This window comes from Cupressus sempervirens, chromosome 4 (assembly GCF_028749045.1).
Source record: "Cupressus sempervirens isolate cs-2001-9-10 chromosome 4, ASM2874904v1, whole genome shotgun sequence".
Taxonomy (NCBI): domain Eukaryota; kingdom Viridiplantae; phylum Streptophyta; class Pinopsida; order Cupressales; family Cupressaceae; genus Cupressus; species Cupressus sempervirens.
The window spans coordinates 310650438-310663631 of NC_143121.1; the positions used below are offsets into that span (position 1 = coordinate 310650438).

A 13194-nucleotide genomic window follows, 5' to 3' on the forward strand; every position below is an offset into this window, starting at 1 on the left:
TCTATATCCATTGGGATACGCCTGTACCAAGTTATTCCTAACCAATATTTTCTAGGGTTCATCACCATAAATAGTCTTGGTGATCTATTTAGTGGCCAAATCAATGCCTTGGATTCATAGGTCCTTAAGACCCATATTTATTATTTATTATGAAACAAAATATTTATTTTATTGTAAAAAAACTTATAATAGATAATTAAGTGTCCAACTTACTATTAACTAACTTTAAAATAATTTATTTGTTAATTATATATTAACCTTAATGAGCCAAAACAGATATACAATAAACAAAATTTTAATTAATAATTAATTAACCTAAAATTATATTTCTTCATTAGATATTAACCTTACAGAAAATTAATTTTAGCGAAATATCTGTAATTTTAGTGAAATATAACGTTCCCAAACATGATTTTGGTCAATTATTTCCCTCGATTCGTGAACAATACTGTTAAATCGTTTTTTTCGGAAGGCCATGTGGTCTATCTTCGTGTATATAAATCTTATCCTATGAGATGCTGTCGCAAGTTCACCATGGACTGTTTGCGCTGCATGAATTTCCCATGCACGGCGTATTTGGCATTCAACTCTTCCACCCTTCAAAAGTTCTTCACGTATTCCTCAAGGTCGTATTTAAAATCCTCCACTGTACGCTGCGAAAAGGATTCCCATCAGATAGCTGCTGCACGTAGACAGCAGCTATTCAACCGGATTGCCTCAAATTATGACTATGTAAGTTCTCATTTGTTCAAATTGACAGGCATTTAGCAACATGGGAAGTATATACCATACATATGTAGCTGATGAATGCGAATGATACAACCAGTTAAACGATCTGCTAAGCCTTGGACAGCATCGAGTTTGGAAGAGAATGGCTGTTTCGTGGAGTGGGTATGCCACATTGTGCCCTGTTTTAGTTTGTTTTACTTAAATTTTTCAAATTATATTTCGGGGATTTTTTTTTTTTACGACAATCGGCTAAGCCTTTTTTATTAATTTAAATATGTTATACTTTAGCCCGTACAAAGTGCAGACGTCATGGGAAAAAGAACAGGAAGAAAACCTCTGGTTTCGCCTCAGACTTTATGTCCTATATACTCGTACAACACCCATAAAATAGGGACTTTGGCAGGCATACCTCCCATTACATTTTGATCTTCAAATGATTCAATTGGAAGCTTTCTCTCATCATACTATTGCCTTCTAAGGGTCTTTGGCGAGGCATTCCTCCCCTTACAATACCATCATGGATATTTCTGATATACAATCTCCTCTATTTGTATGGTTTGTGTCATAACAATTTTGCCCTTACAAAAATTCATAATATACATTTTTTAATAGTGCTTCTTGAAATCAAACTGTTATACTCCTCGAAGAGAGCTCTAGGATACCTTCAATCTCATACTGGCAAGCTCATACCTCAGCTGAAAACATATAGATAATCATAATTCTTTTAATCCTTTATACCCCAATAATGCAAATATATATTAGGCTGCTAAAACCTTGAAAAGAATTAAGAAGCCAAGGCACTTGATAGTAATGTAACATACGAAGAAGCTACAAAATAGGGTGAGTAACAAAGCCTAGAAATGAAGAACTATACAAACACCTAGCACCAAAAGGCCGACCATCATACAAGCCACCCTCAAACAGACATGAAGTAGACAACAAAGAAACAAGAGAGACCAAACCACCCGACCAGAATAAAAGCTAGAAAAGAAAGGCAGGGTCAAAGTGTGCACCCTAGAGGACCCAAATAAATGCAACCATTAAAGGCACATGACAAAGGCAAAATACAACAATGAAAGGAGAAATGCCCTAGACAAAGGACGCCAAAAATCCTACCTAACCTCACCTGCAAAGGAAAAAGAGAATCCCAAGACCAAACTCCAAGACCCTCAAACATCAGAATCACAAAGAAGAAAAGATGACACCTATGCAAAGCCAAAACCTAGACAAAGCAAGCAGCAAGGAAACCAAAAACAAACCACACCAACAAAGAAATACTCTGCAATACACCCTTTGGAGCATGGAGACTATATATACAACTATATCCCGCAAATCAAATAGATGATACCAACAAAGCTTGGGTTCCCCAAATCAAAGAACCAAGATAAAATAATTGCTATACTTCTATAATAAAAAAGTCCTGTATGCAAACAGTTTATGATGGAAAGGTATTCTAGTACTGAAGTCATCCAATTATAGTAATAAGAGCCTTATAGCAATTCTTCCATAATAAGATGCCCATTAGCTCCTAGATTGGCTAGTTTATTAGCTACTCCATTCCCTTCTCTGTAAATATGACCTATTTTAACATTTCTAAAGACTTTTAAAAGTTCAAGAGCAATTTTTGAAGTTAGAATCCAATTTGGAGTTGCTCCTGCTCTTATTGCATTAATAATAATGAGCGAATCACCTTCTATTTCAAGATTAGGAAACCCTTTATTACTGCAAATCATGAGACCTTTTATAAGAGTTTGAATTTCAGCTCTGTTGTTAGATGCTACTCCTAGAGGTTTAACAAATTTTGCTAACATATTTCCTTGACTATTACGTATAGTGCCTCCACACCCAACTATACCTGGATTGCCTCTCGATGCCCCATCAAAGTTTAATTTAATCCAACCTTCTTGAGGGGGAGTCCATTTACAGTTTTCTCAAGCAGTTTTGCCTGCTTTACCCCCTTTGCCTACCAAATTCGGGACTTTAAGCCCAAACCATTCTTTCTTAATTTGTTCTTTCCACTGAGAAAAACATCCTCCAAAATTATGTCTGTTTATTACCCTATTGTTCATTACTTCTACTATGATTGCTTCTATTTTATTGATAAGGATAGGAATTTCCATCATCATTCCTTTCAATAATCTTCTACTTCTTTCTTTCCATGATTTCGAGGTCATTATTGAGGGAGCTATTTTCCAAATGATATTATAAACAAAATAACTATGTGGATTAGGCCCTGTTTTGAGGAAGTTAGTGAATTGTTGTGGATTTTCTGATTTCCATCCTAATTTTTGTAAGGGACATTGCCAAAGAAGATTGTCCACATCTTCTTCACTATTTCCACATGATAAGCATCTCGAGGGCCCTTTAAAAGTGACTTCCTGAACCAATCTGTAGTTAAAATTCTGTTTTGCATTGCTGCCCATAGGAAGAAGCCTACCTTTGGTAAGCAACTTTTATTTCAACAGAGATGTAAAGGGAGTTTTGGGTTATGAGGAGCATGATTTTGATTAATAAAATTCCAACCTTCTTTTACCACATATTCTCCTGTTTAGATTTGACCCATTTGATATTGTTTGCTCTTATCTTTTATTGAATTATTTCTTAGTTTAAGGATCTCTTGAAGGTCTACTCTTTCTTTTGGGCTTAAAGATGTACCTTCTAACGATTTTCAATTCCATCCCATAATTGGGTTGCCTGTAGGTATTTCTATGCAATGATTAAGAGTATTTCCTCAGAGGTCTTTAAGGATGCCTTTAACTCTTTGATATTTAATTTGTTGTTGTATCAGTATATATCCTTTTAATGCGATCAGATTTCCACAATCCATGATAGTTATGGTACTAAGTTTCTGGATCAGATTGTGTAAAGATTTTTTTCATCAACGTTTCAAATCACACTACGTGATCCATCATCAGGATGAGAGAGCAAGATGTATATATCCTCCCCAAGAGTCTTCCCAAAATAATGCCGAATCACCCCTTCCTACATCCCAACTTATATTCTTTGATATAATATTTCGACATTCCAACATGAAGTTCCACACCTTGGAGCCCTTAGGAGGATTGTTTCTTCAAAATATACTTGTTGCATCATCAGGATACAAATATTTATTGTAGATAATCCTTGCCCATATCCTATTATACTCCTTATATAATCTCCATACTAGTTTGGCCCTTAGTGCCAAGTTTTGCATACCTATATCCTTAATCCCTACCCCTCCTTGATTGTGTGGTTGGCAAATTTTATCCCATTTGATCAGTGAAAATTTGTGTTGTTTAGAGGTACCTTGCCAAAAGAAGGTTCTTAGTTTCTTAGTTAATTTAGCTTTGGCGGTTTGATACAGAGGGGGACATGACATTTGGTAGATTGGGACAACTGGCAAAGCTTCCTTAATCATTGTTGCTTGTCCTATGCTAGAGAGCCACTTCCCTTTCCAGATATTTATCTTCTGATCTAATTTAGATAATATTGTATCCCAAGATTTAGAGGAATTGGCCCCTTTCTCTTTAGTCATACCTAGGTATTTACAGGTGAAAGTACCTTTATTAAATCCTACTAACTATCAAAGTCTAGTTTCTAAATTTATTGGGACATTCAAAAAGAAAATTTCAGAACTTTTTTCTGTTGACTTTTTGCCCATATACTCTCTAGTACCAATGGAAAGTGTTTTTGTATTCTTTGGCTTCTAAAATATTGCTCTTGGTTGGGAGTATAGTGTCATTTGCAAATTGTTGATGAGTTATATTATCTACTCTATCAGTTACCTTAATTCCTGAGATTCTTCCTTCTGAGCGTGCCTTTGTAATGCTTCTTCCAAATGCCTCAGCCATGATGACAAATAGAAATGGAAAGATAGGGTCACCTTGCCTCAAAGGCTTCTGAAATATAAGACAGTGAGATAGAGCTTGCATGGAAAGTTTTTGAGAAGATGTCAAACATCAAAAAGTAAAGCAAATTGGTGTTTGTTAGAGTTAGAACCAGCAGGGGTTCTTACATAATAAGAACATATGCATCACAACAAAAAATATTCTAATTTGAATCATCACATGAATGACCTGTTCTTGCCTCTTATGGAATCTTACAATCTATTGCAACTTATGGTGATCAATTGTCCAAATTACATGCTGTATAGCTGCTTCCACCCACAACTCTTGCTTCAGCTTGGCATTGCTGAGCATGCTTCTTTCTGGCTCTAGAAGAGTCCTATTGTTGCGTGTTGTAAACTGTGGTTTTATGCTTTTTGATCCTAGATTCTTTACAATAATTTTCAAACTCCAAAGATGTGAACTTACCTCCATTATCTGTTCTTAAACACTTGATTGATCTTCTAATACTCTTTTCAACCAAAACTCTAAATTGCTTGAATACACCAGTAACCAAACACATCAGCTTTATCTAATCATCAAGAAATGTCACAAAATATGATGCTCCTAAAAGAACTATAGTGGATGACCCCTGAACATCTGAATGAATATAGTACCAAACACCTTTATTTGACATCCTTTTTAAGCTTCTGTCTACATTGTTTCCTAAAGACCTAATTCTTGATATTCAAATTCAAAGATTTTAATTTTGAAAGCAACTTACAGTTTACCACTACTTTTAGCCCTTTCTTTCTCATGCAACCCAATTGTTGATGCCTTAAATGAGTAGATACTTATTCTTCCTTAAATACTACCATTTCTTCATTTATTTCGGTACTCCCTTCTACCCTATAAAGGTTTCCAACTTTTGTAGCCTTCATCACCTTTAAAATGCCCTTGGACACTTTTAGTACTCCACCTTGACAAGAAAATTAATAACCACCAAAGTCCAAAACTCCCAAGGAAATCAAATTCCTTTTCCATTTTGGTACATGTCTTACCTCACAACACCATCAACCATCTTAGCTTTAATGCTCCCAATCACAACAATCTTAGAGGAAACATCATTTCCCATAAAAATAACACCACCATTGATAAGTTGGTAATTAGAAAAGAAACTCCTATGTGGACACATGATTGGATGCACCAAACTCTAATAAGATATTTAAAATAGAAAATGCTTCATTGACCATACCAAAACTAGTCTCAGCCAATTTTGCTTCCTTTCTGGAGTAATCATTCTCTTCTTTCCTTGTCCAACAATCTTTCTTGAGATGCCTTGATTGATTTTTGGGTCATTGTTTCCCTTACCCTTTTTTGCCTTTTGACTTAGATTTGGATGTACCTCTCGAATTATCCCCTTCGTGCACCAACCTCTAGCCACCAGTGCTTCTGATGTGGAGGTTTCCTGATTAGTTTTCTGGTGCGCCTCTTCAGAGAATGAAGATCCCACAATATAATCAAATTCAAGGGTATAAGTTGTGCTAAAGCTAATATAAGTGACTGATTGATTCCTGGATTTGGGTAATGAACACAGAAGTGTAATTCCCTAGTCTTCATCTTCAAGTTTTACACCCATACTGGCTAATTGACAAATAGGAGTATTAAAAACATTTAAATGATTAACAATTTTAATAATTCATTTCCAATATAACTGCCTCTTCAAGTATGTTTGGTTTGTCACGGATTTTGCCATGAAAAGATCCTCCATTCTGCTCCATAAACTTGTTGCTGTTTCCTTTCCAACATTATTTAAAAGAACCTCATTTGTCAAATACGACCAAATTGTGCTTTGAGCTCTTGTATCCAGATCTTTCCAGCCCTCATCAGTCATATTGGCAGGTTTCTTTGACTTTTCTATAAATGTCTTGTGTAATCTTTGCTGAATTAACAAATCACGCATCTTAAGCTTCTATAGCTCAAATTTATTCTTTCCATTAAATTTCTCAACCTTGAACCTTGCATTCAAAACCTTTGCCAGTTGATGCTGCAAAATGAACACCAAATCTTAACATAGTCGCTGCAAAAATAATTGCTCTGATATCACTTGTTGTGTAAGTGGAACTGTGGACGCCTAAACATAAAATAATTAAATTCAAACAAGTAACAAAGAAGATGAAATGGAATAATTAAGTAATGCATAAGACACATATTTACTTGGTAAAACCTTGACGATATGTCAAGGAAACATCCATGGGGAAAGGTATTGGTATTCTTTTTGCTCTAAGAAAAGAGTTCCAAAATTCACTGTTGCTGCTATCATTGTTAGATAATTAAATTTACCTTAAAGGCAACAAAGATATATAGAATATAAGATAACAACTACCACCAAACATAAGAAAAAATGGTTTAATTCTTTTTAAGGAAATTAGGAACTTCCTCTTAAGGAATAATTGTTATTCTAAAAGGTAAGATTAAATTAGAATTGTTCTATTGCTTTCTTTGTTGTCATTAACCAACAAGGTGGAAAGCATAAAGTAAAATATGTAGCATAACAATTTTTTTTAATCAAAAACCAGAATCAAGGAAATTTGGAAACCGCCTATTAAGCCACACCTGAAATAGTGAAAAGCTGGTTAGGCACACAATTTCCTGCCAATGTTAGTTAGTCAATGTAGCCAAGGGAAAGTACTTGACGATAATGTATGTGAGGGCAAGTATTTGATGGTAATGTACTCGACAGCAAATACTCGATGACAATGCACCTGATGGCAAGTATTTGACGATAATGTACTTGAGAGCAAATACTTGACGACAATGTACCCGAGGGCAAATATCCGATGACAATGTACTTGAGGGAACACCAAACGACAATGTACTTGAGGGAAAGTACCTAACAACAATGTAATCGAGGCCAAGTACTTGATGCTATAATGTGCCGAACAATGGAAGCCACCCAATGACACCTTCAGTACCCTTCGACACTTGACACAAATATTATACTTATTTATTTCAGAAATATGAATGGCTATTATTATAATCCAAGGTAACATAATAGGTTGTAGATCAGAGCATATGCAAACACACATAAATGAGTTGCTATCAATCGGAGACTTATATCTCAGATTATATCTAGATGCACAAATTTGTCCTCACAAGAAGACTTCACAAATTTGAAGCACAAAGTAAAATATCCACGATGATATTTCCAATGGCAAAGTAGGGTGAGGAATGTCTCCCACCAAAACAACATATACAAAATAGGGAGGGTCTTCCACCTTTGAAACTGCAAACAAAGACTCAATTCTAAATGGAATCGTAAGCAAACAAGAAATATAAATTCTACCACCATGATTACCTATGGTGCCAACCAATGCCTTATAAGGTCTCTAGGCAGTTTTTGGAAAGTTACAATGGGTGGACATCATTTTAGTTGTTTACTTTATTATTTTGACCCCTTTATTTAATAATTAAATTAATTAATTAAATAAGTCCTTGTGAAATGATTTAAATTTTAGGACCCCTTAATTAATTAACTTAATTCACTTTATTAAAAATTGGGGACATTACAGTCCTCTCGACCCAATCATTGCTTGCACTCAAGCAATCAACAAACTATTCATCTCATGACAAACTCCAAGATCTCAAACCATGCGTGGACAACGATAGCCATATCCGTTGAAATCTTCATGCCTTATCATGACTAGGTGTGTGCCCTCGTTAAACCCTCTATATCCAACTGGTGCAATAGCATCAATAGATCTTTCAATTTGATCATGTTATTTTAAAGTCTAATATTTTCTTGTTGATGATAATGAATTAAACCGATATGTACTTAAAAACACAAACTTGTTTTATAATTTTTCAAGTTGCGCGAAGAATTTTGATTGAAGAAATAATTGTGACCGATAGGAAGTTGAATAGTCATGTAACTGTTAAAAAACATTATATATGGGCTGGAGTTGTCAGAACAGAGTAGAAAAAAAGTTAAGAGGGAAGAGCAAGAAGGTGGATTTTAGAAGACCCTCTGACTTTCGACAGTCATGGTCCATTTGTAAGTTGTTTTAATTGAAGCAGTAAAATTTCAGTTTTGTTCTTTTTGGATTCATCTTGTTCTGGTCTATGTTCTATGGCCCGATTTGTAAGTTTAAAATTGGATGGGTTGCAGTTTTGTTTATTTCTTGGATTGGGCATATATATTTAGTTTTATCAAATTTGTTTTGATCCTGTTATTCCAAGCTTATTTCAATAAGGCAATGATCCATTTTTAATTTTGGAATATGAATTGGCTTCATTGGTATTGATTTATAGTGGTTTTATTATTGTTCTCATGAATTGACATTTAACATTGCAAAATCACAGTTTTAAGGATTGAGATTAGTCGCCCGAAAATATATGGTGTTAATTGTGGAACTCGGTGTTCACAATCATCAATTTAGTATATGTTTTTTGGATGATGGATATCAGCCTATTAACCTTTGTAACAGCTACATTCAAATTGGAATTAAATTTGTTATCGACTTAGATTATTCCTTATTGATTCTTGGAGCGGAAAATTGATTTCATGAATTCATTCAGGTATGTGGAGTACAAATGTGTGTGTTTTAAGATGAAATGTGGCCGAATGTTGGGCATTGGGTTTCCAAAGTCGATTCCTTAATACAGAGTAGCATATTCAAGAATCAGTTACTTACATGTTTGGGGCTGTTCAATTTGGGTTTTGGTTTTATGAGTTTTGGCATTTGATTCCTTTTCCAAAATCATAGGTATCGACTATATTCAGGAAGAGCAACCAACCCAAGATCGCTTATGTCAATCAGTAAATTGTATGGCCGACTATTATTTGAGGATGTGAATCGGTTCCATTCTAATTTGGGACTGTTATCTTGGGTATCAAATTTGTTTCAAGATAAGTTAATGAGGTTCATTTTATTTGCTATATTGGCATTGGATTATGTTTTGCGATCATCGGGTTGGATATGTTGTGTAACTTATTTGTGATCAAGTGTTGTTGCTTGGATTATATGATGTTCAGTCTGGAATTGCTCTCGATCATCAAAGTGAAGTGAAAGTAGAAGGCTTTATGAGTTTTGTTACAAGTGTCATGAACATTGGAGAATTGGTAAATTATTTGTTTTTGTAGAAGTTGCCACTATTTTGATCATTTTTATGACAGTGAATGATGTGCTAATTGGCAAATTTGGAATAGTTTCTTGATGCTCTGCATCACCAACGAAGTAAATTCTTCATCAAACTTCTACTGCTCTACTTTGCTATAAACAATGTGATATTTGAAGTCATCAAGATCCCACTGAAGCTGATGTTCAAACACATCAATGCTCTTATCCCAATCTTTCACGCTATCATGCTAATTAATCACTTTCAAAAAATGATGGTCTAGAATCTAAAAAATGAGGTGCAACTTGTTCTTCTCACGAAGAAGCCACTCACCTGAACAAATAGCAATCACACACACTTCACACCCAACCAAAGGGTAAACTCCATAATCAACCAATTGTAGGGAGTGCTCTTGCAAGGGATCATTGCTAGATTCTGCGTCTCCATGAAGTTGATCAACCGTAGTTGGCTTGAAAAAATACAAATATCCCCATCCTTGTGGTTGTCTTGAAAGTTTAGGTTTTCTCCACTTGAAGGGACAATTGTTGTCTCTTGACATCTTGTGGTTGGGGTGAACACATAGTAACGTGGGGACACGTCCCCCCCTTTTTGCCCCACGTCCCAGAGACGGGGACGGACCAGGGACTAGGGGACTCTGTTCCCTTGTCCCTAGTGGTGCCACTAGACTCCGCCACCTCTACCGAGGATGGGGGGACCTCCCGATGTTGACTATTTGCTGATTTGACTATTTATGTTCAATGTTCGATGTTCCTATTCAATGCAATGTTCAAGTATTTACTCTTTTATATATTTATATCTTATATTTCAATACATCTTTTCATAACTAGCACTTTAAGTACCATATGTATAGTATATACAACCCCTCCCATCCCCCGCCATTGTCCCCCCAGCTGTCCCCCCACCAGCCCCAAATTAATACCCTCTGTCCCCCTATCCTGAAAACTTGTTCCCCCATTCTACCGCCCCTCGCCCCCAAGGCAGTGTAACTATGGGGGAACATGTCGAATTTTCTTCATCTTCCTTTTTGCTTGTGGTGCCACCAACTTTCTCATGACTATACATTGTTTGGCCTTCCTTTGATTTTACTCGAGTTCCTCTTTCAAGATCCATCTCCTCTTTTCTTTTCCTTACATAGTATCTATCAAAGGATTTAGTAGCCTTGATCTCCACAAGTTTGTTGGAGTATTGGGGTGCATAATTTTGGCTGTGATACCACTATAATGTACCAAACAATGGAAGTCACCTGAGGGCAAGTACTTGATGATAATGTTCTCAAGGGAAAGTATGTGATGACAATAACCAATGACGATGTACCCAAGGGCAATGTACCTAATGACAATGTACTTAAGGGAAAATACCCAACAACAAGGTACTTGAGGGAAAATACTCGACGACAATGTACTTGAGGGCAAATACCCGACGATAATGTAGCCAAGGGGCAATCCCTTCAACTGTCGACTCCCTTCAATAGCTGACACGCTTAAGTTCCCTTTGACACCCTTCAACATTCCACAATTGAAATTAAGATTATTTGTTTTTAGACCTTCGTAATCCACAAGCAATTTTGTTCTTCGATACATCACATGAATATTGTAGATATACATAATGAATCTGTGCAGATCATACATCATTATTGATAAATAGATAGATCTTTGATCACATAAATTTGACGACGAGTTACAAATGAAATATTTGAAGCGACATATCCAACAAACCAGGGTGAGGAATTGCTCCCACTGAAATATGAATACAAACTAGGTAGGGTCTTGCACCTCCAAAACTACAAACAAACACTCAGTTCCAACTGGAATTGCAAATGAACATGAAATATAAACTCCACCACCATGATTACCTATGGTGCTAGCCAATGCCTTATAAAGGCCTCCAAGTAGTTTTTTGGAAAGTTATGATGGGCCGCCATCATTTTATTTATTATTTTTCCCCCTTTATTTAATAATTAAATTAATAAATTAAATAAGTCCTTATGATATGATTTAAATTTTAGGACCTTTTGATTGATTAACCTAAACTTTGTTAAAAATGGGGACATTACACTAGTCCAAACCTCCAATAGGCCTTTATGTTGATTGAGGCCCTTTATAATATTATGCAGGTCTTGGAAAAACACTATGAGGATGTTCTAGTCTAAAATCAGTTTAGCTTGCATAGCCTTCCAATTTGCCCTATTCCAACTCTCTTTTCATTTTCTGAGCAAGTTTGAGAAATGTAGTTGCATTTCTTCGCCTATCCTTTTTAGGCACAACATTGTGAACTAGTGCTAGTACCTTCTCCAAACAATTTATGATCTCTATAGACAATACAATTTTACCAAGTTTAGTAAAAAATATAGCAAGGATTGTTGCCTTGGAGTGTAGGGTATTATTATCCTCCAACTTGCATTCCCCAAGGTTGCTCTTCTCAAGGTTTAACAAACTAAAAATTGGGAAATTTAAAAAAAAAAAAATGATGATAGGAGAACTTGCCCCTAAGCAAATGGTGTCTGCGATAGCAAGTTGGTGAATGAGCCATGAAAAAGCCTCCTATAGTGACCAAAGACAACCTCAAAGAATCCAACTACCAGATAAGGGTCCGTAAGAACTAGACCAGAGCATTGATGGCAATAAATGAAGTATTCCTTTAAAACAGGGTGGCTATGAATTGAAAAGATTCATACATACTTGAATGTTCAAGAGACCATCATACGCGATGACCTACAACAATGTACGCTAATAAACATCATAAAATGGGAGTGGCTAATGGAGGATGATTCAACGGGTACAATCATGTTTAATCAAATATCTTACCTTCTCAGTCATTGACACTATTGTAAAACCCCATTTCTGAAATAAGATTTAATAATAAGTAATAATAAAATTAAAATATAAAAATAAATGAATGAATGAATAAATAAGTAATAATATAATGTAAAACAATATAAATACAAGTTAAATTGAATTTAATGAAAGGTCAAGAGATATGTAATGAAGAGTTGTGACTCCATCAATATGAGGTATGAGGGAGGAGAGTTCATTTGAAAGAGTACATTAGAGTGTCCAAGGATACATGAAGATGCAAGACTATGATATTAAACACAAGGAGTAACTGGGAGGTTAGTATATTGCATTTTTGTGTGCGTGGTGAGTTAGGGGTGGCATCGTTGGTGATTACTTGTGTGAGAAAATTCATAGAGGTTGTGGCAATTGTGAATTAAAGGAACATTGCATACTATAGTGGAAGAGTCACAAAAACAATTGTCTGATACACAATGGTCATGGAGATTAGGGTAACTTGTTAGCCCAATATCTTGAATGGAGGAGCCGACAAAAATAAAGATGTTTATTTGTGTGATGGTGTTACATTGTTGGGCCTTTTAATAAATTTATGCATAGTTTGAATATAGTTGCAAACAATGATAATTAAGTTGATATAAAGGGGCATTTATAATATTGATTCTCTCTAATATTTTGTACATACATGGAGTAATTTTCAGTCTTGTCTATTCAAATCTTCACAAGTCCAAGGA

The 13194-nt window shown here is 35.4% G+C and overlaps 1 protein-coding gene across 1 annotated transcript in view; it reads left to right on the forward strand.

Moving 5' to 3' along the window:
* Positions 1-415: 415 nt before the first annotated feature.
* LOC149561251 (2-phytyl-1,4-beta-naphthoquinone methyltransferase, chloroplastic-like) overlaps positions 416-13194 on the forward strand; it is a 74421-nt gene continuing 61642 nt past the window's right edge. Inside the window, exons 1-2 of the mRNA XM_089825036.1 lie at positions 416-732; positions 827-891. Of these exons, the coding sequence (XP_089681162.1) occupies positions 511-732; positions 827-891 (287 nt within the window). The 5' untranslated portion in view covers positions 416-510. The remainder of the gene's footprint in view (positions 733-826; positions 892-13194) is intronic.